Source organism: Scardinius erythrophthalmus (genome assembly GCF_964197995.2).
Source record: "Scardinius erythrophthalmus genome assembly, chromosome: 6".
NCBI lineage: Eukaryota > Metazoa > Chordata > Actinopteri > Cypriniformes > Leuciscidae > Scardinius > Scardinius erythrophthalmus.
The window spans coordinates 9,821,984-9,846,367 of NC_138226.1; the positions used below are offsets into that span (position 1 = coordinate 9,821,984).

The 24,384-nt window shown below is 37.7% G+C and overlaps 1 protein-coding gene across 6 annotated transcripts in view; it reads left to right on the forward strand.

Annotated features, from left to right (window-relative positions):
* The first annotated feature begins 3,216 nt into the window (after positions 1 to 3,216).
* bard1 (BRCA1 associated RING domain 1) overlaps positions 3,217 to 24,384 on the forward strand; it is a 32,015-nt gene continuing 10,847 nt past the window's right edge. Inside the window, exons 1-8 of one of the 6 annotated variants that reach the window (XM_081367756.1) lie at positions 4,979 to 5,149; positions 8,667 to 8,815; positions 9,020 to 9,102; positions 10,214 to 11,205; positions 12,103 to 12,183; positions 13,664 to 13,836; positions 22,427 to 22,541; positions 22,707 to 22,842. In XM_081367756.1, the coding sequence (XP_081223882.1) occupies positions 10,540 to 11,205; positions 12,103 to 12,183; positions 13,664 to 13,836; positions 22,427 to 22,541; positions 22,707 to 22,842 (1,171 nt within the window). In that variant the 5' untranslated portion in view covers positions 4,979 to 5,149; positions 8,667 to 8,815; positions 9,020 to 9,102; positions 10,214 to 10,539. Of the gene's footprint in view, positions 3,278 to 4,978; positions 5,150 to 8,666; positions 8,816 to 9,019; positions 9,103 to 9,665; positions 11,206 to 12,102; positions 12,184 to 13,663; positions 13,837 to 22,426; positions 22,542 to 22,706; positions 22,843 to 24,384 lie in introns of those variants that run through there. The other 5 variants (XM_081367758.1, XM_081367755.1, XM_081367754.1 and 2 more) reach the window with 5 other exon arrangements.

Consider the following 24,384-nt stretch of genomic DNA (forward strand, 5'->3'; position numbering starts at 1 on the left):
TTTTCATTTAATACAGTACGTTTATAGGCTATTTTATGTCATAGGAATAATTATATAAATCATTATTATATTATTATACTAATTGTTTGGCGTCCTAAAACACCAGTGATAATTTAATGTAGACTGAGACTCTATATCATAACTAAAAAATATGTTTGAGCCCTCTTTAATGTCCAGGTACAAGTCAATGCTTTTTCTTTGTGCACAGTTCATGGGTTGAAGCAATTTTTTTTTACAGTCTATGGTTGAAGCCCGTTGAAGCTCTTAATTTTGAGCTCTCAAAGTGCACCAGACTGATGCATTTAACTTTAAAATGTACAAAATTTTCTTGCGGGGGAGCATGTCCCCGAACCCCCCTAGAGGGACAGAGGTTTACCCAACATAGTTTTAAAAATCCTATGGGAAAGAACGATAATTTATTAACTTTACTCCAGCATAGTACAACAAAGTTCCTTTTAATGTCCTAAAATGTACATGGACAAACTATACATTTGGCCTGCCTTAGGGGGGGGCCTACAAGACATTGTGCCCAGGGGCCTCTGAATTCTTAATCCGGCCCTGCACCTCACCCCAGACCTCACTAATTTTCAAACCCTGGTTACGGCCTTGAGTGGGGCCCCTCTCTCGTTACGCTCGTTATGCTTTTACCTTTTTCAAAATGGTGCAGCGCTTACTCGCGGTAGGTAGAAAATGCATGATTTGATTTGTTAAACATGAAAAGGACTTATCCGTCTGGCATGGCCGCTCGCTCTAACTTTAACCTAGATAATATCCAAAGTGTTTGTGCGGAGTATGCAGCGCGCACTGCATTGCAGGCGTTGGCGCGAACACTTGCATTTTCCTGCTTTTCACTGCTAAACACAGTGTATAGCCTCACAGACATGATGAATATTTTTATATAAAGCTTGAAATGTCCACTTTTAATAGAAAAAATTCGAATCGAAAGCAAATACCGGCTGATTAGGCTGCTATGATATGAAAGGTGCATTTCTCTCTAAAGGTGCATCCACTTTACAGCGGAGATATAGATATGTTTGCAGTCGACACTGATTTAGAAATAGCCTATATATATTTTATTATTAAACAATTTTTTCTTCAGACATATTATCATTAGCCTGCTTTTGCCGGTGCTTTGCAGCAATATTTATGCATGCGCTTAAGCGCGGAATACTATATGCCTCCATGCACTCAGTATTTAAGCAGAAATTAATATTAACGTGAGATTAGTCGACTAATTGCTTAAATGAATGACTACTAGTCGACTAGAAAAAACTTTTGTCAATGGCAATTCTAATCAATGCATTTAGGCTAGCTGACATTTATTTAATTAGTAGGCTAATTCTAGTATCCAGGTCTTTACGTTAAATTAGTTGAGTTAACAATTAGTTAATGAACTAAAATAATAAAACAAAGATTAAATTAAGATCCTATATAGCATTGCTTGTTCCACCCCAAAACACTTTTTAAGGTGACAATCCGTTACACATTTGAAGATTTACTGTATCTTGAAGATTGCTGTAGGCTATTGTATTTTATCGTCTGTTATAAAGATGAAGATTGACATTTTGTTAAAAAAGCTTTTGTAGTAATTGAGCTTCTCTTGCTTCTTTGTCATTTTTGTGCTCTCTTTTCATTGATCCACTAGTATGGGATCAAATTCCCGCCAAATATATAGCGGTCGCGTATAAAATAATTATAAGCGTGAATCAAAAATTTAAAAACACATGTAAACATATATTGCACAAACTGAAAAAAAGAATGCAAAATGATCAGAATGGCAAACAACGTGGTCACGGATCAAAATATAATAAGCGTGAATAAAGAAATAACAAGCATGAATAAAAACTTTAAACACATTAAAAGTTATTTTGCACAAAACTTAAACTTATGGTCATGCTTTGTTAAAAAGTATGGTTTTATTACTGTGTACTTTGTGCTTTCTTGCATTTTCTGCTCATATTTTACTCTTTTGTACGCTTGTGATGTTTTTCTCTTCGCTCTTCTTTCTATGTTCTGCGCTTGCTCTTCCAAATGTTGCAGTTCGAGTTTCATGTAAATTAGGGCGGGCTTAAGCGTCACCATTGGTCCACTAGTTCTAGATTGACAGATACTCCTCTAGCCAATCAATCGAAGAGGGGAGTTGACGTCACACCAATGCGACTCGTGGTACAAGCTGTTTATGTTTGTACAATTTCTTCAATTCCATTATAATATACTAAAATGTTATTTTTCTAATACTTTTACATACTGTTCAATTTCTTATTTGTGCTTTGATTAAATTAATTATTTTCGCTTGGCATACCAGCGTGATTGCGTCACCGCCATAGACTGTAAAAAAATAGGTCACCGCCATAGACAGTGGTCACCGCACACTTCAGTGGGTGGTGCGCGCCCGTGAAGCACTTCATTCTGAGTAAATATAACAACAAAGAAGCACTGCTGCACTCTCTTTTATTTCATTTTTCTTTAATCATTATACTCCTTTTCAGGAGTGCTACACTTACAAGGGAAGACGGCAGTTCAATTTAACTTTACAAAGACTTTCAAGCAGTAAAGCTATCTGAACTCTGGACATAAATAATTATATTCATTTTTTTTGAGATACATGAGAATGTTAATGTGCACACTGGTAATTGGTGTTAAACAATATTACTTGGCTCATGATGTCAATATGCTAAGGCTGCTGTAAGTAAAACATCCTGCAATTATGAAACACTACAATTCGTTGCAAAAACTAAGTTAAAAACGGCCATTGTCTGAAGACTTTAGGACTTTGACCTGTCGCCGCTACGCATTGCCTACCTTTTTTTATTAACCTCGCCAAATTTGACAAGATTATTGAAAATGATTGTGTTACAGAGAAGATAGAGAAACCAGTTGAATTTAATACAGTGATTTATTACAAACTTACTGTGTTTACTTACATAGCTACATAATTGCATATTACTTTAGAATTAATGTTTTAAATATAGCTTAAAATTTGAATACAGTAACATCTCCATCAGCGATAGGTAACGCTGTTTCTAGAGTGCCGCAGCTGTCCTGCAGAGTTTAGCGTCAACTCCGATTAAAAACCTCACCTGTCTTAAATATCCTAAAGACGATGATTAGCTGGTTCAGGTGTGTTTGATTAGGGTTGGAGGAGCTAAACTCTGCACCCAGGACCGACATTACACATCCTTGTTATTGATTAAATATTAAAGTAAAACGGCCAGTAGGTGGTGGTGGCTGCTCGGAGAAGATCGACGCTCGCGGTGCCAGGGCAAGTGCATTAGAGGTGAATGATGGATCATCAGACAGGCATAACTGTAACAGGTCGTTGTTAGGATGACGAATTTAACTATACCATATTGCCAGGTATACGTATACCGGCAACAGTTTGAGTTGCAGGCACACATGCAGTTTAAAGGTGTCCTGTTGATGGTCGTCTTCCCCTGTATAACAAGTAAGCATCAGTAGCCACGAGTCGCATTGGTGTGACGTCAACTCCCCTCTTCGATTGATTGGCTAGAGGAGTATCTGTCAATTTAACTAGTGGACCAATCGTGACGCTTAAGCCCGCCCTAATTTACATGAAACTCGAACTGCAACATTTGGAAGAGCAAGCGCAGAACATAGAAAGAAGAGCGAAGAGAAAAACATCACAAGCGTACAAAAGAGTAAAATATGAGCAGAAAATGCCAAAGCACAAAGTACACAGTAATAAAACCATACTTTTTAACAAAGCATGACCATAAGTTTAAGTTTTGTGCAAAATAACTTTTAATGTGTTTAAAGTTTTTATTCATGCTTGTTATTTCTTTATTCACGCTTATTATAGTTTGATCCGTGACCACGTTGTTTGCTATTCTGATCATTTTGCATTCTTTTTTTCAGTTTGTGCAGTATATTTTTACATGTGTTTTTAAATTTTTGATTCACGCTTATTATTTTTTTATACGCGACCGCTATATATTTGGCGGGAATTTGATCCCATACACTTGGTTGTGGTTTTAAACTCATTTTTGTTTTTGTTTTTTGAGTAACCGTCTTTTATGCGTGACTTTTATATTACGCAATGCTTTTCAGTCGCCTCTAGATGTCCCTCTCAACAGCGCAGCAATACATTAAAATTATTTATTTGATTTATTTACTGGTTAATACTTTGCAACTGCAAAAGAAAAAAATCACATTATTCTTCAATTTAACACAATTTTACTGAAAATAAAATTAAAATGAAAATAATTATTTGAAAAGAATAGACACAGTATATTTGACAGGGCCCCCTGCTGGCCCAGTGCCCTGGGCAAGTGCCCAGTAGGCCCGTGCGTTAATCCGTGCCTGGTACCCGCACATATTGGTATCCAAAGAAATGAAATGGCAGATAAGGCAGTAAAAGAAGCCATAAAAAAACAACGACATTAACATAAGCGTTAGTATAAGAACTAATTAATTAAAGACTATTATTAAGGAAAGGTTGAAGGTAAGGTGGCAAAAACAATGGGATATGGCGAAGAAAGGTTGATGGTTTTAAAGAATTCAAAGGAAAGCGGGAGAGATGAGAAGGGCAGGAAAAAAACTCAAGGAGAGATGAGATAATAATATCAAGGATGAGATTTGGACATACAAGACTAAACAGTACACTTTATAAAATGGGTAAACATGATACCGGAAGTTGTGAATTTTGTGGGCAAGAAGAAACTGTGGAACATGCTATACTGTCAGAAATACGAGCCTGAAAGAGGGATTGTAATGCGAAATATATATTTTACAAAATAACCCGGGAAATGAATGTTATAGTTCTATTTTTCAGTATCTTAGAATAACTAATTTGTGGGAGAGGATATAAAAATGTCATTTTGATCCACACTCCATAGCAGTCGGTGGCGGTAATACACAATTCTGTTGTTTGTCAACCGCAAATAAAATCTCAAATAAGAAGAAGAAGCCCAGTTGACCAATCAGAGTGTAAGTTCGCTCATCTGAGCTCCTCCCCTTCGCTTCCCCGCTGTTGGCGCCACCTGCAAAAACCAAAACACGTCTGTTTATAGAAATATTGAGATCGGTCTCTTTCTTGGTTATTATGGATCAGGAAATATCACCCTGTCAAGACCTGTGACATTTACCAGGACTAAAGAGGCAGTGTCACAGTTCCGAAAACTTCTAAATGGTAGGCTGTACTGTGCTTTAGTTTCATAATGAAACTGAAAGCAGCTCGGGTAACTTATCCTGGTCCTGTTAACAGGCCAACAACTTCGTTTCTGTCCAATCAAAGTCATTTTAACATGATTTTACAGCTCATCTCTCAGGAGGGAGACGGTAAGACTTGGACTCACTCAACAATGATCTACTTTGCTGGTTTAGTAAATTAGTAAATTATTGCCATGTATTGATTCGCATCGTGCGTAATCCGAATCTGCTCTTATTTATGGGTTGCAGCTTTATCAGGCTTATATGTCATGAATATTTCTCTATCAAATAAACATACGTAAAGGAGAACTCCGGTCAATTTTAACATTGAGCTCATTTTTTGTACATTTGGAGTGCTGTCAATACAGAGAACAACGACAAAAATCGGTGTTGCCTACACCGAGTTATCCTCTTTTTAAAATTTGCACCCTGTTGACTTCAATGGGGCAAGTTTTAAACCTGCTTTTAGCCTCTTAACATCCTTGATGTGTCATTACAAGTGCACAGGTCATGTGAGTGATTCCTTCAGAGTGAACGCGAGTGAATCTGACTGCAGTAGATGTGAAAGATATTAATAAAAATGATGTTATTTAAGCCAGCGCAAATACCTGTGTTTACATACTGTTTTCGGTTGAAGCCCAAAGTAGTCGATTGCCGAGTTCACGCGCGTGATCATAGGTAACTAAATCTATGCGCGTGAACTCGGCAATCGACTACTTTGGGCTTCAACCGAAAACAGTATGTAAACACAGGTATTTGCGCTGGCATCGATTTTTGTCGTTGTTCTCTGTATTGACAGCACTCCAAATGTACAAAAAAATGAGCTCAATGTTAAAATTGACCGGAGTTCTTTAATGACAGTTACACACATATAGGTAACGTTATATGATTGATTACATACATGAATTTCTCTCTCTCTCTCTCTCTCTCTCTCTCTCTCTCTCTCTCTCTCTCTCTCTCTCTCTCTCTCTCTCTCTCTCTCTCTCTCTCTCTCTCTCTCTCTCTCTCTCTCTCTCTCTCTCTCTCTCTGTGTGTGTGTGCACAGCCACTTTCTATTTTGTGAAGCTCAACAATATATTGCTGCACATCTGTGGTTTTACCTATTGTTATGGATGGGCCTTCAACATCTCAAACTTACTTTCACCTTCCCATAATACTGTTTTCTAACCATTTACCATTGAGTTCATGTGTTATTTTTGTCATCCTACCCTTTTCTTAACATTTGGCAGTTTCAGACGTGGTTTTATCTTTGAAAGTCTTCTTAAAAGGCCAGCGTCTCTCCGTCTTCTCCTCAGTGTTGCAGATGAAACTGGTGTTTGGTGTACACTGTTTATTGAAGCTGCCAGCTGAGCGTCTGCTTCTCAAGCTAGAGACTCTGAAGTGCTTGCCTTCTGTAGTGTTGTGCATTCGGCCTGTCCACTTCACTCTCTGTCCTGGTTCATCGCAGTTTACTTTCTTCTTTCGAGGCAGTAGCACATGTGACGGCCTTTATCTCTCAGATGAACAACAAACTGATGATTTTCTTGAGAAAGCTGTTTCTTTACATCCCTTTTTGAAGCTAGAGTTTAGGAATGCAAGTGTGCTCAATACTCAAAACAAAGCCGCTGAAGTGCTGTTTCTACACTTCATTAAGTAGGACAACCTTTTTAACTGCGCTAAGATAATAAGAAAGGATTCTTTAGTACTAAATGAACACATTATAAACACATTACTGTGATTTCTTAAGAATAGGGTAATGTTGTTTTAGACTGAAGTATTGGCTGCACATATTTTCGTCACAGATTAAGATTGAAATATATTACTTTAAACAGTAATAACACCTTTAGTAATGGTGTTTTTAATCAGTTAAAAGTTACCTTGGTTAACAGAAGTATCACTTTTAAAATATAATGTGTTGATTATTCCAAATGTTCTCAGATCCTTCTCCTTAGCCATATATTTTGATTTATATATCGGCTACTACCGGTCAAAAGTTTGGAAAAATTCCGATTTTGTAATGTTTTTAAAAGAAGTGTATGCTTTTATTCAGCAAGGACAGATTAAATTGATCGAAATGGACATGAAAGCCTTTTATAAGGTTTCAAAAGATTTCCACTTGCCATTCTCTGAACTTTCATCAAAATATCTTGAGAAAAATGTATCATGGTTTCCAAAAAATGCAGCAAAAGCGGTTTTCAACAATAATAATAAGAGTCATTATTAAGAATTGAGACATTGAAGGCTGGCGTAATGGCTATCACAGAAACTACATATTAGAGAATTTTAAAGAAAACAATTATTTTAATTTCACAATTGTTTTTACAGTATTTTTGATCAAATATAATAGTATACATGTATACACACACAAATCGCATTATGAAATAAATGTTTTCCTCCAAAACATGTTGGGAACAATTATTTGCCCCCTTTTATTAAATACGTTTTGCATCCTCCTTTTTCCAAGATAACAGCTCTGAGTCTTCTCCTATAATGCCTGATGAGTTTGGAGAACACCTGACAAGAGATCAGAGACCATTCCTCCATACAGAATCTCTCCAGATCCTTCAGATTCCCAGATCCATGTTGGCGCTTCTTCTCTTCAGTTCACTCTACTCATCAGGTCAGGGACTGGGATGGCCATCGCAGATGCTTGGTTTTGTGCTCAGTGACCCATTTTTGTTTTGATTTTGATGTTAGTTTTTGGATCAGTGTCCTGTTGGAAGATCCAAACATGGCCCATTATAAGATATCCAGCAGAGGTTGTCAGGTTTTGATTTTTTTTATCTGTTGGTATTTGATCGAATCCATGATGCCATGTATCTGAACAAGATGTCCAGGACCTCTGGCAGAAAATTAGGCCCACAACATTAAAGATCCAGCAGAGTATTTCATTTTACACATGGGGTACTTTTTTTATCCCTGTGGGTTTGGCGCATCAAAATCAAAACAAAAATGGGTCACTGAGCACAAAACCAAGCATCTGCAATGGCCATCCCAGTCCCTGACCTGAACCCAATAGAAAATTAATGGGCTGAACTGAAGAGAAGAGGCGCCAACATGGATCTGGGAATCTGAAGGATCTGGAGAGATCCTGTATGGAGGAATGGTCTCTGATCTCTTGTCAGCTGTTCTCCAAACTCATCAGGCATTATAGGAGAAGACTCAGAGTTGTTATCTTGGAAAAAGGAGGTTGCAAAAAATTTTAAGAAAAGGGGGCAAATACTTGTTCCCAATGTGTTTTGGAGAAAAACATTTATTTCATAATGTGATTTCCCCCCCACTTTCAATTCTTTTACTTCAATAAAAGGTTCGATATTTGAATTTAAAAAAAAAAAATGTCAAAAGGATAAACAATGCAGATTTATTTTTTACAGCATCTTTGATCATATTTACCAAGGGGGCAATTAATTATGACCAGCTCTATATCTATATCTATATATTTGTTTGTTTTTTCACTATATCACCCAGCCCTGATAAGTATACAGAATAATAAAGTATGCATGTGGTCTGTCCTATAGGTGTTGTGCAGGACCTCGTGCTGGTGATGGTTGCGCTGTGTGCCAAGGTCCTGCTTGGGTGAAAGACTTTCAAATCAACAAACAGTTCAGTAATATAACAGAGTTATTCTGCAAGCTGGAGTCCCTCCTGAAGCCACCAGAGTCCTCAAGTAAGACAAGACCTTCACATCATGACATCAAGCACCCAATTATAACCATAATACATGTATATAATTACATCCCTGAATGTAATGTACTGAACACTATGGATTTCTTAAATTGATGTTCCTTTTTTTTTTTTTTTTTACACTCAAATCCCCAACTGAACTTTGAGCTTGGTAATGACTATAATTATGCAATGTAATTTTCCATAGTAGCTCTGGCGGTTTCCTCTGAGCTGAGTTGAAGCTCGGGTTGATGTTGCCGATGGCAGAGAGATGTGCTGTCTGACAGACAGGTCTGTGCCCCAGGGGTCAGGGAGTTTAACGCTGCAGAGGAGATTGAGTTGGTGGAGAGGTCACGCTGAATCTCTCATGCTGGTGCTGCTGTAGCATCAAATACAACAGTTAGGCAGGAGAAGTGTATAAAACCACTGGATAAATGTGCTCATTACATCTTTACACACCACACTCTGCTTTAGTTCTGCCAGCATTCTGAGGTTAATTCAAGCTGGGGACATTTAGCTACTATTTAAAATAATGTCAAAGCTCACTGTTCTTTCAAAGGTTTCTTTTTTGAAGCTTAAGGGTCAATGACAAATAAGGAAGTCTTGGATGATTAAAGAGAGAAATCTTTGGAAGTAAAATAAAAAATATACTAATATAATATAATACAGATAGATAGATAGATAGATAGATAGATAGATAGATAGATAGATAGATAGATAAACGACAACAACAAGATTTAAATACTTGATATAGCCATCAAGTAAAAAACAAACAAATAATATTATTATTATTAATAATATTATTGTTATTATTATTACTTCATCTATATTTATTGTTAAATAGGTGTATTCAAGTCACTGCAGGATATGGAAAAGTATGGAATTTTATTTGAGCAATTTCCAGGTCTGGATAAGTATGAAAAAGTATCTGTGTTTCCAGACTATTGCCCCTATTCAGTTTTGTAAAATATAATATAATAAAGTTAAGAGTTTCTAAAAATAAATGTATCATACAAGCAGAGTGTTTTCATGGCATAAGTTCAGTGATTATTTAGTGGTTGTCAGAAAATGACTGAATGAATTCAAGGTGCACATTTTCATTGTGCAGATTTGCAGGTTAGAAAGTGTTTTAATTTTCCTCTCATCATGTAAGTGCATGTTATCACTTTGAGAAAACATATTTACAGATGATTGTACTAAATACTGAAAATAATGCTGAATGAACCATTTAAGTTAAATATAATTTGGAAGGAGTTTTTAAAAGTAAAAGTATGGATTTTTAAATGGAAAATGTGTAGGAAACCTCTCATTGTGTCCTTTGAAATAATACTTTAATGTGCTCAACATTTGACTTCTTGAGATTACTATTTTTTAAATAATTTCTTTTATTCTCTTTGTTTAGCCACGGCCACTGATGCCGTACAGTCAGAAGAGAGCTCTGTCCCTAAGAATAAGAAAAATGTCAAGATATGGTTTAGCCCAAAAAGTCGCAAAATACGCTGCTGTGTCGAGAAACCCGCTGGATCAAACAAGTCAAATGGATTCCAGGGAACGGAAGCCACTTTGTCCGAACCTAAGGACCTGTCTGTCTTCAACTTCACCTCTTCCTCCCAGGAATCTGGCTCATCCTCTCCTCCACGGGGGAAGGCAAATAAGAAAACAAAGAAAAGGAGCCAAGTCTACAGACAAGCCAGCGGTGGTCAAAGACCCACAACACGGACTCAGACTATGCAGGAATGTAAGAGGCTGAAGCTAGAAGCTATCAATCAGCATTGGGCCATTGGAAAACAAGCTGCTATAGACAAGAAGGATGAAGAGCATGAGAAAGTGAGCTCTGGAGATGAATACAGGAGGTCCGGTAAGAGAGTTTCTTTCCTTTTCCCTTGCAGCCAGCCTGAGGAGACTCATAAGGCTCCTCACCAAGGAGAGAATCAAATTCCCAGTCCCCAAAAAAGCATATTAAGCAATATGGAAACTGAAAACCTTGAAAAGCAATACTGTGCAACTTTGAGTTCATCATATCATGATCAACAGGTTGTGCCTGCCACTGATATCCCACCAGAATCAAATGAAAATGCTCCGGGGCCTCCTCAGCCTTCCCTTCCTGGAACTGGTAAGAGAACAAGAGAGAATCAGGACAGTTATGGTCTGCAGAGTACGCCAAAACAACCCAGAAATTTAGGACGGAAGAATAGGTTATCTAAAGAAGGAACTGAAGACTCCTCTCAGAGGACATCCAGACAGTCCAATGAGAAGCCGAATGTGAAGCCAATCACACCATCTACCCCTGACCTCAGGAGGAAGTCTCCCAGTGTGAGACGAAATCAGACAAGTCCCTCTTTCATGAAGAGGAACCACAATGGAGAGACGCCACTGCACTTAGCTGCCATAAAGGTTTGCCATTTACATTCTGCCATTTACTATATGCCATTTACCACTTTTTGTTTATTGGCTTATAAGTATTAGGCATAATTTGAATAATGAGCATCCCTTTTGTTACCACAAAAGTTGCATTGGTGTAAGCATTTTGTTATTGCATTCAGAAATAATGTAAAATAGTTTATAAACATTATAAGCACTAAAAACGTGTTTTATTTCCACTCACTCCACAAAAATGCTTAATAGTATATAGAACAAGATTGCAAAATATAAGTATAAAGTAAACCTAAATTACATTGGCATTCATTATAAAGAATATTTATTATAAACACCAAGACTAAATGAATTAATGGTGCAACTAAATTACTGGCATGTGGGAAATGCCCTATAAAAAACACTCGCACAAACTAAATAATGAATTTGAGGAGAGATAAAAGCTGAAAGCCAAGAGATGAATAATTTCTATATGACTGTGTTGACCAACATAGTCATTCACCAAATTCAAAATACATAGTTAATGCTTTGTTAAAGAGTATTTTGTCTGCATGCTTGGCGTTAATTGCATTATATAAGTTGCAGGATGTTTCAAATTATACAAAAAGCCACTAATTCCAAAATATATGGTAAGCCTATTTCTTTTTATTCTAACTATGCACAATTATATAGCTGCATTTTATTATTTCGGTTTTGTATTTCCCCCCTCCTGTCCATGTCACCAATTTTTGCTTCACAGAACCAGCAGTTTAAATCCACTATTTATTACCGCACTTGTTTGCTTGTATCTGAGATTGTTCTTTGTTAGTATTCCAGCTGCGAGTCACTTTGGCTACTTAATGATGGATGCTAGGTCAGTGTTTGAGTCTGGTTGATCAATATCTACCACTGATCTTTTGATCCTGGTCTTCTGTACAGGGTGATGTGGAGGAGGTCCGTAAGCTCCTTGCTCAGGGAGCTGACCCCAACCTGAAGGACAACGCAGGCTGGACACCACTGGTGAGCGAAGAGAACTCGCACACAATTCAGTATAAAATTTTTACACGGCCTTGTCTCTTGTTCGAGGTTGTCTGGGCTGAAAATGGTTGAAAAGCTGTTCCTTGTTTGTACAGTAATGTATGTTATCCTAGCAGAACGCTGCATGTTCGCTCAACTGTCTTAATAGATAATGTGGATTTCACCATTGCCTTTCCATGTTTGTGGTAGTCTTTGAAATGTTTTATGCTGTGTATATATACAGTATATTAGTATGTGGCATCGTGAGAGGGTATGTCATAGAGGCAAGGTATGTGCCATCTAGGTAGTTGCAGCATGGGGACTACAAACCAAGATGGCCGCCTGGTCCTGTGCTACAGTTACCATTTTCCTCAGCGGTGGTGACACAGCTGTTGCGAGTGAAGGAGAAAAGCTGTTAATGCGCTGAGAACAGAGAGACTGGCTGTTTTTTGTTAGAGAGCATAAAGAGAAGCTGGAAGAGTGTTTTGGTTAAAACGTTTTGGAGTTTTGAGTTGATTATTAAAAAGCAACCAGACTTGATCTCTGCCTGGACTCTATTTGTGAAGCAACCCACACTTTGGTGATACCCTACCTCTCACGATGCCACAATATACAGCGGATTTTATTATTATTATTATTATTATTATTTATGTATTTATTTAATTTTACATATGTCAGATTGGGGCAAGTTTCCATCTTTATAATAACAATAAGGATTGTTCATTTAAATAGTTTTATAATGTAAAAATGTTTTTGTTGGCCAAAACAATGGTTTGATATTTTTATCTTTTTATGAAATGTTTTGTTTTTCATAGTTGTTTTGCTGTTTAAATTATGCTCATGCTTATTGGCAGGTTCCATTGGGCAAACTTACTCCATATAGTGTTATAGACAATGCTTACCCCATATAGACAGTTTTCAGTGAACTGTATCTTTCTTTCCTGAGCAACACTGTTGGAAATGTTTGTACTGTAGCTTTTTTTGTAGCCAAGACTCCATGGTTTGTGACTCCACAGAAATGTACTTTTAAAAAGTAAACATACCCTGAGAAATATTCACTGGAGTAAAAAAGTGTGACCCTTAGATCTGGTCACATATATTTGAAATTGTACTTTACAAATATATTTTACAGTTTAAATAATATATTGTTATTTCTTTCACAGTAGGCTACTGAGAATTGGGGAAAGGATTCTTGACAGCTGAAGCATACATTTTCTATGAAAAACCTTTCAAAACTGGAATAATGAACCACAACATGTTCTAAGTTTCTTAAAGAAAAATCTCTGCAAATATATAACTGCATTTTCCCCAGTCATAAATTCCACAGGTCCGGCTTAAAGACCTTTGCCAAAATGTTGATTCTGGGGAACTATTGGGTCAAGATTATTATAATAATGCTCTCACTCTTATAATCCTTCATAATATGATAGAACATTGTTTTACTAAGGAAATTATGTATGATCATTGTGTTCTGTTTTTGCAGCATGAGGCCTGTAATCTCGGTCATCTGGGAGTGGTGGAGGAACTGCTTCAGCAGGGGGCGCTGTTGAACACACCAGGTTATCAGAACGACTCTCCACTGCATGATGCCATCAGGAACGGCCACATAGCGGTGGTCAAGCTCTTGATTGAACAAGGCGCGTCCCAAAGTGTTGTGTGAGTACTTGACTTCTCATTCTCTCAACTGATTAAAAACTGAAGCAGTCAACAGAAGCTTAGCTTTGGTTGAATTTACTCAATTGGGGGGTATGTATGGTATGTGTGGATGATACTTCTTTATAATAAATAGAAAAAAAACAAAAGAGCAGCATTTTCTTGAAATATAAATATTTTTTAACATTATAAATGTCTTAGTTTTCTTGCTGAATAAAAGACAGTTTCCATATATAGCCAAAAAATTAAGCAGTGAAACTACATGTGCACACTACCGGTCAAAAGTCTGGACTGTAAGGACTGTTTTTTGGAAACTCCAGTGAAATAATTTTTTTACATATTAAAATAACTTCATCTCATTTGATATTTAATTTTTGATTAATTTCTTTTAATTTTTAAAATAAACAAAACATATAGGATTTGTCGTAACATAAATACACATCTTGCATCAAACTGTAATCAAAACAATACAACTAATGCTATTAAATTAATAGTTGTGAAGAAGTCAATATATCTGTATTTGACCGAGTCAGTAATACAAAAGATGTTGCAAAATCTCTTCAAGTTGACACTTCTACCGTTGCAACTTTACATGTTCATATCTCATATCTTGCTCATATCTTGTGACTGCGCCGTTGTGTATACCTGGTGTAGAGATGTTCGGGATCTTCTTCCCACATGCCCTTTATCTTAATGAACTCTATTTCCCCAAGATTGGCAGCAAACCCAGATGCACGAATACTCATCCCGAGAGTTCTCTTCATACGTCTCTGCGTCTCTTTTTGTCTGTCTGCCCTTTGTACATTGATTGACTAGTGCTGTGCTGTACATTGGGAGAGCATAAAGCATCAGCAGATTTATGCTTCGTTAGTCAATGGTGAAGTGAAGCATCAGCTCTGTCATAGAAGCACTGCACAGAAGCAATCCACTCCTGTCAGACGTAATCAATCACTTTCACTCCTTGCGGTCTGGAATCGGAGCAGTGGGGCTATGGGGGGAACTGCTGTGGGCAGAGCCTCCGCTGTAATGTGTTGTATGAATTGAATGGCACATCCCTGCTGTACCAGCAGTAATCTTTAATGCGTTTCAGAACAGAAAAGACACTTCTTGGGGGACCATGCAGGTAGCAAGTACAAGCAAGACAGAGCCGGCAGTTCTGTTCTAAAACTTAGCGAGTTGTCTGCTGGCTACATAAGCAGCACCTAACTGTCACAGGACCTCATATGTGACTGATTTGGAATGTTCTGCATAGACAGCTACTCGCAGAACATCACACAAACAGCACTTTGTTTATATTCACAACATATATACATTGTCTCATTTCAGAACACCACTGCGCATATATATATATATATATATATATATATATATATATATATATATATATATATATATATATATATATATATATATCAATTTAAAATAACTGTTTTCTATTTTAAAGGGGTCATGACATGCAAAATTCATAGTTTCATAGCTCTAATCGTTGTCCACATTCTAAACAAAGCATTTATTTAATCAAGCTCCAAACACGTCTCGTTTGGATATTGTGGGAACTGTGACGTCACGTGGGCAAATACATTTGCATATGACTGCCTGCAGAGCAAGACATTAACGAATAGTTATACATCAGCGCACCATTGGCCCCGCCTACTGGCATTCCGTCGCTTAACGGCTGATATTTGCCAACACTGGATGTTCGCGTCTCGTCAAAAGCAAAAACAACCCATTATAATCACTGACGCAGTACATAATACAGAATACATACATAAACGTGTATTATAGGTGTACTGTAGTGATTCCGTAGAGAAAGCTCCTAAAGCTTAGTTCCATATAAATTCACGGATAATTTGTTGTTTTGCCATTAGTGAAAATCAAATCAATATTGACCTTGTATTTGAAAAAGGATCCTCATAAGAAACGATACTAAAATTCAGAGTCAGGTCATTCACATTCGGAGATCAACTATTTTTGACTGTCAAATTTCCGGCTGCTGGAAACAACAACAGTTAATCAAAACCTTTATTTTTATTATTTTTATACAAATATTTTTATACCTTTAAAAGGTTTGAATGAATAATTCAGTGACTCACTCATAAATACTTCACTTGTTTAATTACTGAATGAATCAGCGTTTTTGAACAGATCTCTTGCATGAATGATTCAATGACAAATAAACTTAAGTCACTTGCCACCACCTACTGGTGTAGCGATGTAATTGATGCAATCTTTATTTGAAACGTCAAGTTATTTTCAGAAGGTGATTTGCTCTATTTTGATCGCTACCATAGACATCAGTGTTTATATCTGAACTATAAACTTTTTTCCCAGTACTTCTGTGATCATTTGAATTATTGTAAAAACCATACTGTGATGTTCAAAAGTCTGTTTGTGAAGCTGTTTGATACCTATACATGATAACTGCTTTCTCTGGGGCAATGGCAATGTAATTTTGTCAGGTTTAAAGCTACAATGTTTTTTTTTTTCGCCGCCAGGGGTCGCTAACCTTTTACAATAACAAAGGCGTAGATTGATGATGCAGTGATAAGCGGAATCATGGAACTTGCCATCATGCTGATTGATCTAATAATTTTTATGGATGAGTGAAAACATTCATGTTTTTTAATATGATTGTGTTATGAAGCAGGGCGCGATCGCTAATAAGAGACCGATATCAGCCACACGTAAGTCCTGCGTAGCCTATATAAAGGAATGAGGACATTTCATTCTATCGAACTACCCGCAAGTGCTAAACAGGTCCATTTATTTGACGAATTAAACTTGTGAAGTAACACAGAGCTGTTTCATTTGGTCTAACATTACACTATCATACTAAAAGGCATTTGAGTGTGTTGAAAGTTATAATGTTATCAAAGCAGTTGTCCACATCTGTCACCATGGTTACTATGGCAGTATGGGTGGAAACCAGGGATAACGCGGATATTGCGTCATTGACAGGCGACAAGGGATGGGCACTATTTAAAATGGTGAATTTCTCTGAATTTACAAATTCTTGGAAACATTTAGGATGATGTAAGTACATAATTAAAATAAATAAATAACACTTAGCAAGTGTTTTTTTGGATATTTTGATACAAAATTCTTACATATTGTACCTTTAATAGACACAGGTGAATCATTGTCATAGGAATGCGATCAAGATCTTTTTAACAATTAATGGTCCAGCTCTAGATACAGATTCATTTTCAGTTTCTAACATATTCCGTGCACTTGAGTCTTTCAGTACAGACGGAAACAAGTGGATGGTTTATTTTAATGGCGTCCCAGATCGCTTCAGACGATGATATGTGTGTTCGGAGAATTTGACTGCAGATTGATTTGTAAACAAGGCACAGTGTAATAGAGAGTTCGCAACAACTTTTGTTAAAAGATGAGGCAGCCAATATTTGACCATTTTAAAATTGTAATGCCTGCTCGCCTATTTGTTGGTATCTGCAACACCATTGAAAAAGGTCAACCTCTAATCTTTTATATTTGTTCAGCTTGGTGCAGGGCATTCTGGTCTTAGGTGTTTTAGGAGGCAGCATAATTAAGATTCCATGACACTTAGTAAGGCAGCTCACTAGGCTTTGGAACACAACAGCTGTGTACTAGTAGGAAAATTTAGATTGATTGGGCTTGCATAAGCTTGATTTGTTTTGTTGATCTGATTCGAGCAAAGGAGCGAACGAGATCTGGTTAGCTCTAGTGCTTAGCGCCACCATTCTTGATTGCTTCGGTTATGTGGACAGGAACAGCTGGAGCACCTCCGAGGACTAATTTTCACATCACATTCGATCTGTGATTCATTGGTCCCTTTTACCATTGGCATCTGTGTCTGATTTGTCAACTGCGAGATAGATGCAGTTGCTGAGAGGTTTTAGCTTACTAATATCACTCTTTAACCACATGGAGTGTCTTATTTTGCTGGAGGTGATGAATGCACACCTCCCCTTTATTAGTATGGGTAACACACACACACACACACACACACACACGCGTGTATGTGACGTCTGCGAATGAGACACTTTGGCATTATTGGATTTTCACTTTTTGAGATTAGAAGCTGTGCGCCGACCTAAACAAAATCATTTACATCCAATGGGAGCGTGAAGAGACTGTGGGCTTGTTTGGGGGGTGTGGGGCGGCTCATGAATCCAAATGAAATTTTATGGACCAGTGGACCTCTTAATTGCCCCCCAGGTGTTATCTGTGCTAAAGCTTAATCTCAACATACATCCCTCTCGACTTTCTTTCATTTCCACCTCTCTTTCCCTAACAGCCAACAGGGACAAATGATCCGACGAGGGGCCGTCGCATACTGCTTGCCAAACAGATCCTTTTCGGGTTTGTCCTAGGCCTTAACGTCTCGCTCATCTGATCATCCGTTTTGCATACTAAGTGAGTTGCACTGTTTAAACGAGGTCATAATCTGCAAACGCTTGAGTATTTTGAGGCCCTGTCCCTAATGCCACCCTCAAATGTCCTACGCTTTGGCATAAGACAGTGCAGACCTGGCGGGCACTAGTCAGCAAGACCATATGGGTTATAATAGCGTACACATTTGTGACACACTTTAACTTGCTTTGACATAATTATAGTAAATAAATAACGCCTCTTATGTTCCCCAGGGTTGCATTTCTTTGATCATAAATGGTTAAAAATAACATTGTGAAATATTACAATTTAAAATAACCTTTTTCTATTTGAATATATCAGGTAATATTTTAATTTTCAGCATCCATTAATTCAATTTTCAGTGTCATAAGATACTAACTCCTTCAGAATTCATTCTAGTATGCTGATTTGATGCTCAAGAAACATTTCTTCTTCTTCTTCTTCTTATTATTATCAATAATTATTTAATTATTAATAATTAAATAATTTTATTATTAATACAAATTAATAATTATTATTATTGAAAACAGTTGTGCTGCTTAATATTTTTGTGGAAACAAGGATTCTTTGATGAATGGAAATCAAAAGAACAGCACCTGGTTGTAGCAGAATTTCTTTAAATAACAAGCATCTTTACTGTCGCTTTTGATCAATTTAATGCTTCCTTGGTGAATAAAAGTTTTTTTTTTATTTATTTATTTTTATTTTTTTTACTAGAATTATGCTTTATATTAATAAATCTTGATGGTTGCAAACAGGTACGCCGGACACAGATAACTACAGAACGGGAAAAAGTCCCATGAATAGCTGTAGCATACAAAATCCCATTTATTTAAACAGAAACGCTTCTTTTTCATGATTTATAATAAACGAATATTAGGAATTTTGCCAGCTACAGCAGTGTGCGGGAAAATCATCTTGATTTCATTACTTGGGAGATTCATAGCAATTCTAAAAATTAAAGATTTTGTTTACTTGCACTATTATAAATACAAAAGTTCTTCAAGAAGAACATTCCATCAAAATTACAAGTAATGTCTCTGGCTGATTTTTAGCCAATCAAGTCTTTCCTCGTTAGTTTTTTTTTTTTTTTTTTTTTTTTCACAAAAGTTGCCAATTGTGTGAATATCTGAACATGCAATATATCAAAAGAAAGAACAGAGCCTCTCCATTTAAACAAATAAACAAAAACTTTTTTATCAACACTTGACTTGAATGTGAGTAAATATCATAAAAAAGCAACATTTTGAGCAAAAAGCTGAGAAAATTGTGTTTTTGTCAAAGACTACATCCAGATCGGATTCAGAACTATGATCAAAACATAGATGGCGTAGATCGAGTGCATCAACACTCCTAAAGCTTCCCAGTCCTATAGCTCGTCCTGGGTCGACATTTCATTGACTTTTGGTGAAATGGCACTGTAAGGGACCAAGCAGTCAAGGGCAAAGAATGCAGTATTTCAAAATAAAGAAAACTATTAAATACAAAATTACAAATTAAATAATTTGAAAACTGTACAAAACTAGATGTACCGCATCGCGGTACAAAATATGACCGCCGCTCAGGCCTGCACTGGCTTTCCACAAAAATAAATGACGTGGAGTAATTTGGCTGTATTGCGTGTTTATGTATATACCTAAAAAAAGTAATAGTATGTGCATGTCTGTCTGTGTGTGTGTGTGTGTGTGTGTGTGTGTGTATGTGTGTGTGTTTGTGTATGTGTGTGTCTGTGTCTGTGTCTGTGTCTGTGTCTGTGTCTGTGTCTGTGTCTGTGTGTGTGTGTCTGTGTGTGTGTGTGTGTGTGTGTGTGTGTGTGTGTGTGTCTGTGCGTGTGTGTGTCTGTGCGTGTATGTATGTGTGCGTACATGTGTGCGCGTGTGTGTTTGTGTGTGTGTGTCTGTGCTTGTGGATTTGTATGTGTGTGTATGGGTGTGTGTCTGTGCGTGTGGATGTCAGTGTGTGTGCATGCTTGCGTTTGTATTCCTGCATGTGTGTGTGTGACAGTATCATCCTAAACCAGCAACCCTTCGCTCAACAGCACCATCTACAGGCCGATGAGTGTACAGTCACTAAATGTGCACATAAATGAATTTATTTTATACCCCCCCATGGATGAAATTCTACAAAACTTAGCAGAGGATACCCCCAGAGGATGTCAAGTTAATCATACACATGAAATATGGTGCAGTTCTGAACATCTCCACTGAAGATAGGGGCGATTAAAGCAGAATAATATTGCATTTTCATTTTTTATGGGAGGGGCGCAAATCATAAATGAGTGATTATGGGCTAGGCTGATGTGGGCCCTTAAGAGCAACATACCATAAAAATTTCTTCATCCTCGGTGCCACGGTTCAGGTAGTTATTTAGGAAAAACTGCATTTTTTTGGGTTTGGGAAGGCCCAGCGTGGGGGGGGGAGTGGTCCCCGGGGACCAAACGAAATTTTTCCGTAGAAGTCTAGTGGGGCTACATGCCCACCAAATTTCATGTTCCCCGGTGCTTCGGTGTCCCTGGTATCGTTGACGAAAAATTTACGGGGGCCCCAGCGCAGGGGGGGAAATGGCCCCCGGGGACCAAACGAAATTTTTCCGTAAAAGTCTAGTAGACCAACATACCATAAAAATGTCTTCATCCTCGGTGCCACGGTTCAGGTAGTTATTTAGGAAAAACTGCATTTTTTTGGTTTTGGGGGGGCCCAGCGCGGGGGGGGAGTGGCCCCCGGGGACCAAACGAAATTTTTCTGTAGAAGTCTAGTGGGGCTACATGCCCACCAAATTTCATGTTCCCCGGTGCTTCGGTGTCCCTGGTATCGTTGACGAAAAATTTACGGGGGCCCCAGCGCGGGGGGGGGGAGTGGCCCCCGGGGACCAAACGAAATTTTTCCGTAAAACTCTAGTAGACCAACATACCATAAAAATTTCTTCATCCTCGGTGCCACGGTTCAGGTAGTTATTTAGGAAAAACTGCATTTTTTTGGGTTTGGGGGGGCCCAGCGCGGGGGGGAGTGGCCCCCGGGGACCAAACGAAATTTTTCCTTAGAAGTCTAGTGGGGCTACATGCCCACCAAATTTCATGTTCCCCGGTGCTTCGGTGTCCCTGGTATCGTTGACGAAAAATTCAGTAAGGTGACGGGAAAAAAAAAAAAAAACTTTGACAATCCCTATATGACCGCTTTCGCTAGCTACGCTAGCGGCGGTCATAATAAAGTCAGGTCTGGGCCCATAAAAAGGGTCAACTGCACAGAACCAAACTTAACAGTAATCAAACCAAAATAACAAAACAACATGACCTCTCAAATGACGCACATGGGGAACTTAAATACACAAAGGACTAGTCCATAACACATACACAGTGAACACCACAAACATCACTTAACACAATTACAATAAAGTAATTAACTTAAGAAATATCAAGAAATGGGTCATAAACAAAGTAATTACCCAAATAATTATAGTCAACAAAATATAAATAGAATTATAATAAACAAACAAACATACAATTAATCAATTATGCACCCCCACCCCAGCTAATTGGCAGCATGGATTAGCCCAACAGAACAAAAGCGCAGCGTCCCAGACAGCGCCAAACCTCCGCTCTTCCCACGTAAGCAACTTAAACTCAAAAGAAATAAACGTTAACAATATACCAATAATAACTAGAAAGTGTGCACCCAAACTAGTAATTTATGACATGAAACAAATTGAGAATAAAACCGTGAAAATGAACCAAATCTGTGTCTGTCATTATTATGAAATATGTATCTAGTGTGATCTGTAACCAAGGTATCTGACAAATATTTAATCATGAAATACTAAAAATAATAAGTAAACCACCGAGGAAGGACGCATGTATGCATGTGTGTTTTCAGTTACCGTCCTTTTGTGTGGCCGCATCGTAGGCCATCACAGGCACAAAGGGGGTATTTTGTGAGCTCCTTTTTAAGTCACAAAATGACAAAAGGGACATCTTTTATTTGTGCAGTTTTTTGAAGTTCACAAAACAAATCCACAAAGTGCACCATTTTGTGAGGCTTATTTATTTCAGGTTGGTTGAAACACCAACTTTTCTGTGTGCATAATGCATTAGCAGGCTTAACAGAAAAACATCTAGAGGATACACAGTATGTCCTTGAACATGTTTTCTTTTCAATAAAGTGTACTTTGCATAAACTATACATATGTCTGTGTTTCCCAGAAATATGCTTGGCCTGCGGCCGGTGGATTATGCACTGACTCCAGAAATGCAGGAGGTCCTAAGAATGGCCCCGGAAGCTTTAACAACCACCCTGAGGCCCCGCGCCAGCCTCAAGGTACGCGACCCGAACCCTCCGCACAAACAAATAGACACACTGAAAACAAACAGACCAGAATTGCTGGTATTTTGTACTTTATCTTGTATGTTGCTTTTAGACTGCATCTATCAAGAGCATAAATGCAAATGAAGTGTGTGGTATAGTTTATTTGTATTCTTGCAGGCTGCAGGGAGACGTGTGCGGGAGACGGGTCCAGTGGTTCTGATTGGCAGTCAGCTGACGCAGACTCAGCAGAAGCAGCTCGCCAAAGCCGCTCAACTCCTTGGAGGAAAACAAGTGATGTCCTTTTCAAGTGCAGGTACATCTCCTTCGAGTTTTGTGTAAAGGAATGAGTGGGCGCCGGTGTATCATAGTATGAGTTATTTTATATCAGGGAGGGTAATGGTATACTCTACTGTTCAAAAGTTTGGGTTTGGTAAAACATTTTTAATGCTGTCTTTATGCTCCCCATGGCTGCAATTATTTGATAAAATAATTATGCAGTCAAAACAGTTATTTAAAGCAGCACTAGGTAACTTTTCAACCTTCATAATATATTTCCAAGACTCTTGTGATGGTACATCGACTTACAATAGGTTGAATGACACGTCTGCCATAGCCTGAAGGGGTCTGTATCGTTTTTAATCGTACTTTTAAACTTCGGGTTTCGGGTAGTAACCCGAGAACAAAAAGAACTACAAAATTCGACTGCTTTACGGCATAGGCTACCTCACTTCCCTCAACACGTCCTCACATGCTGTTGGACTTGTAAGTAACGTTATATTGCTTATATTGTATATCACTCGGACAAGCTTTCACTCGTTAGTGTGAGCTAAAAAGCACCTGGTGTTCTTGTTGATGGATTAGTAGACATCTTCGGAGGCTAGCTGTGCGTGTTCGATGTCCGACGATTTGTAACGCGTTGTGTTTATTCCCCAATCAAATGAGCATCAAACACAAGAATGAGCATCAAACAGTTCGAGGCGCACATACAATACAGACTGCGACAGTTCAACAGGGCGCGCGCAGCTCTTAAAGGGGCCACACCTTATTTCCACTCGTTACAGCTTCCATCCGACTGAACTGGGACCGGTATACAGGGGGAAGGGGATCAGGCCGTGAGTGGTATTTACGACAGTAACGTTAAATACAAGTAGTCCACAGCGACTCTAGGGGTCGTTGTTTGACCAAAACGGAATTCTTACCTAGTGCTGCTTTAAATTGTAATAATATTTCACAATATTACTGTTTTAATTTATATTACAATTTAATTTCTGTGATGGAAAAGCTGCATTTTCTGCATCATTGCTCCAGTCTTCAGTGTCACATGATGAAATCATTGTAATATGCTGATTTGCTGCTCAAGAAACACTTCTTATTACATTATTATTCATGTTGAAAAGTTGTTCTGCTTAATTTTTGTGGAAACCGTGATAAAAAGAAAGTAAAAAAAAAACATTTATTTGAGATATAAATATTTTGTAACCTTAAAAATGTATTTACTGTCATTTTTGACCAATTCATTGCATCCTTGCTGAATAAAAGTATTTGTGTCTTTCATAAAAAATCTATACATGTCTAATTCATGTCTTTACTTATGAAAACAAAATAACACACGAAGACAAAACAGCTTCATATTATTTAACATCAGTTGCAAACAAAATACTCAAAACAGCAAAATTATTATTGATAGTTTTGACTGAATTCTGATTGGAAGAACCACATTCAAAGCCTTTGTAAAATAGCTTTTAATACATTTTGTGAAGTTGAAAATGTTATTTCAAGTCCAGCATAGTCTAATATCTGTTAAAACAATGGACCAATCAAATTAACATTGTGGCAGAATAAGCTTATTTACATA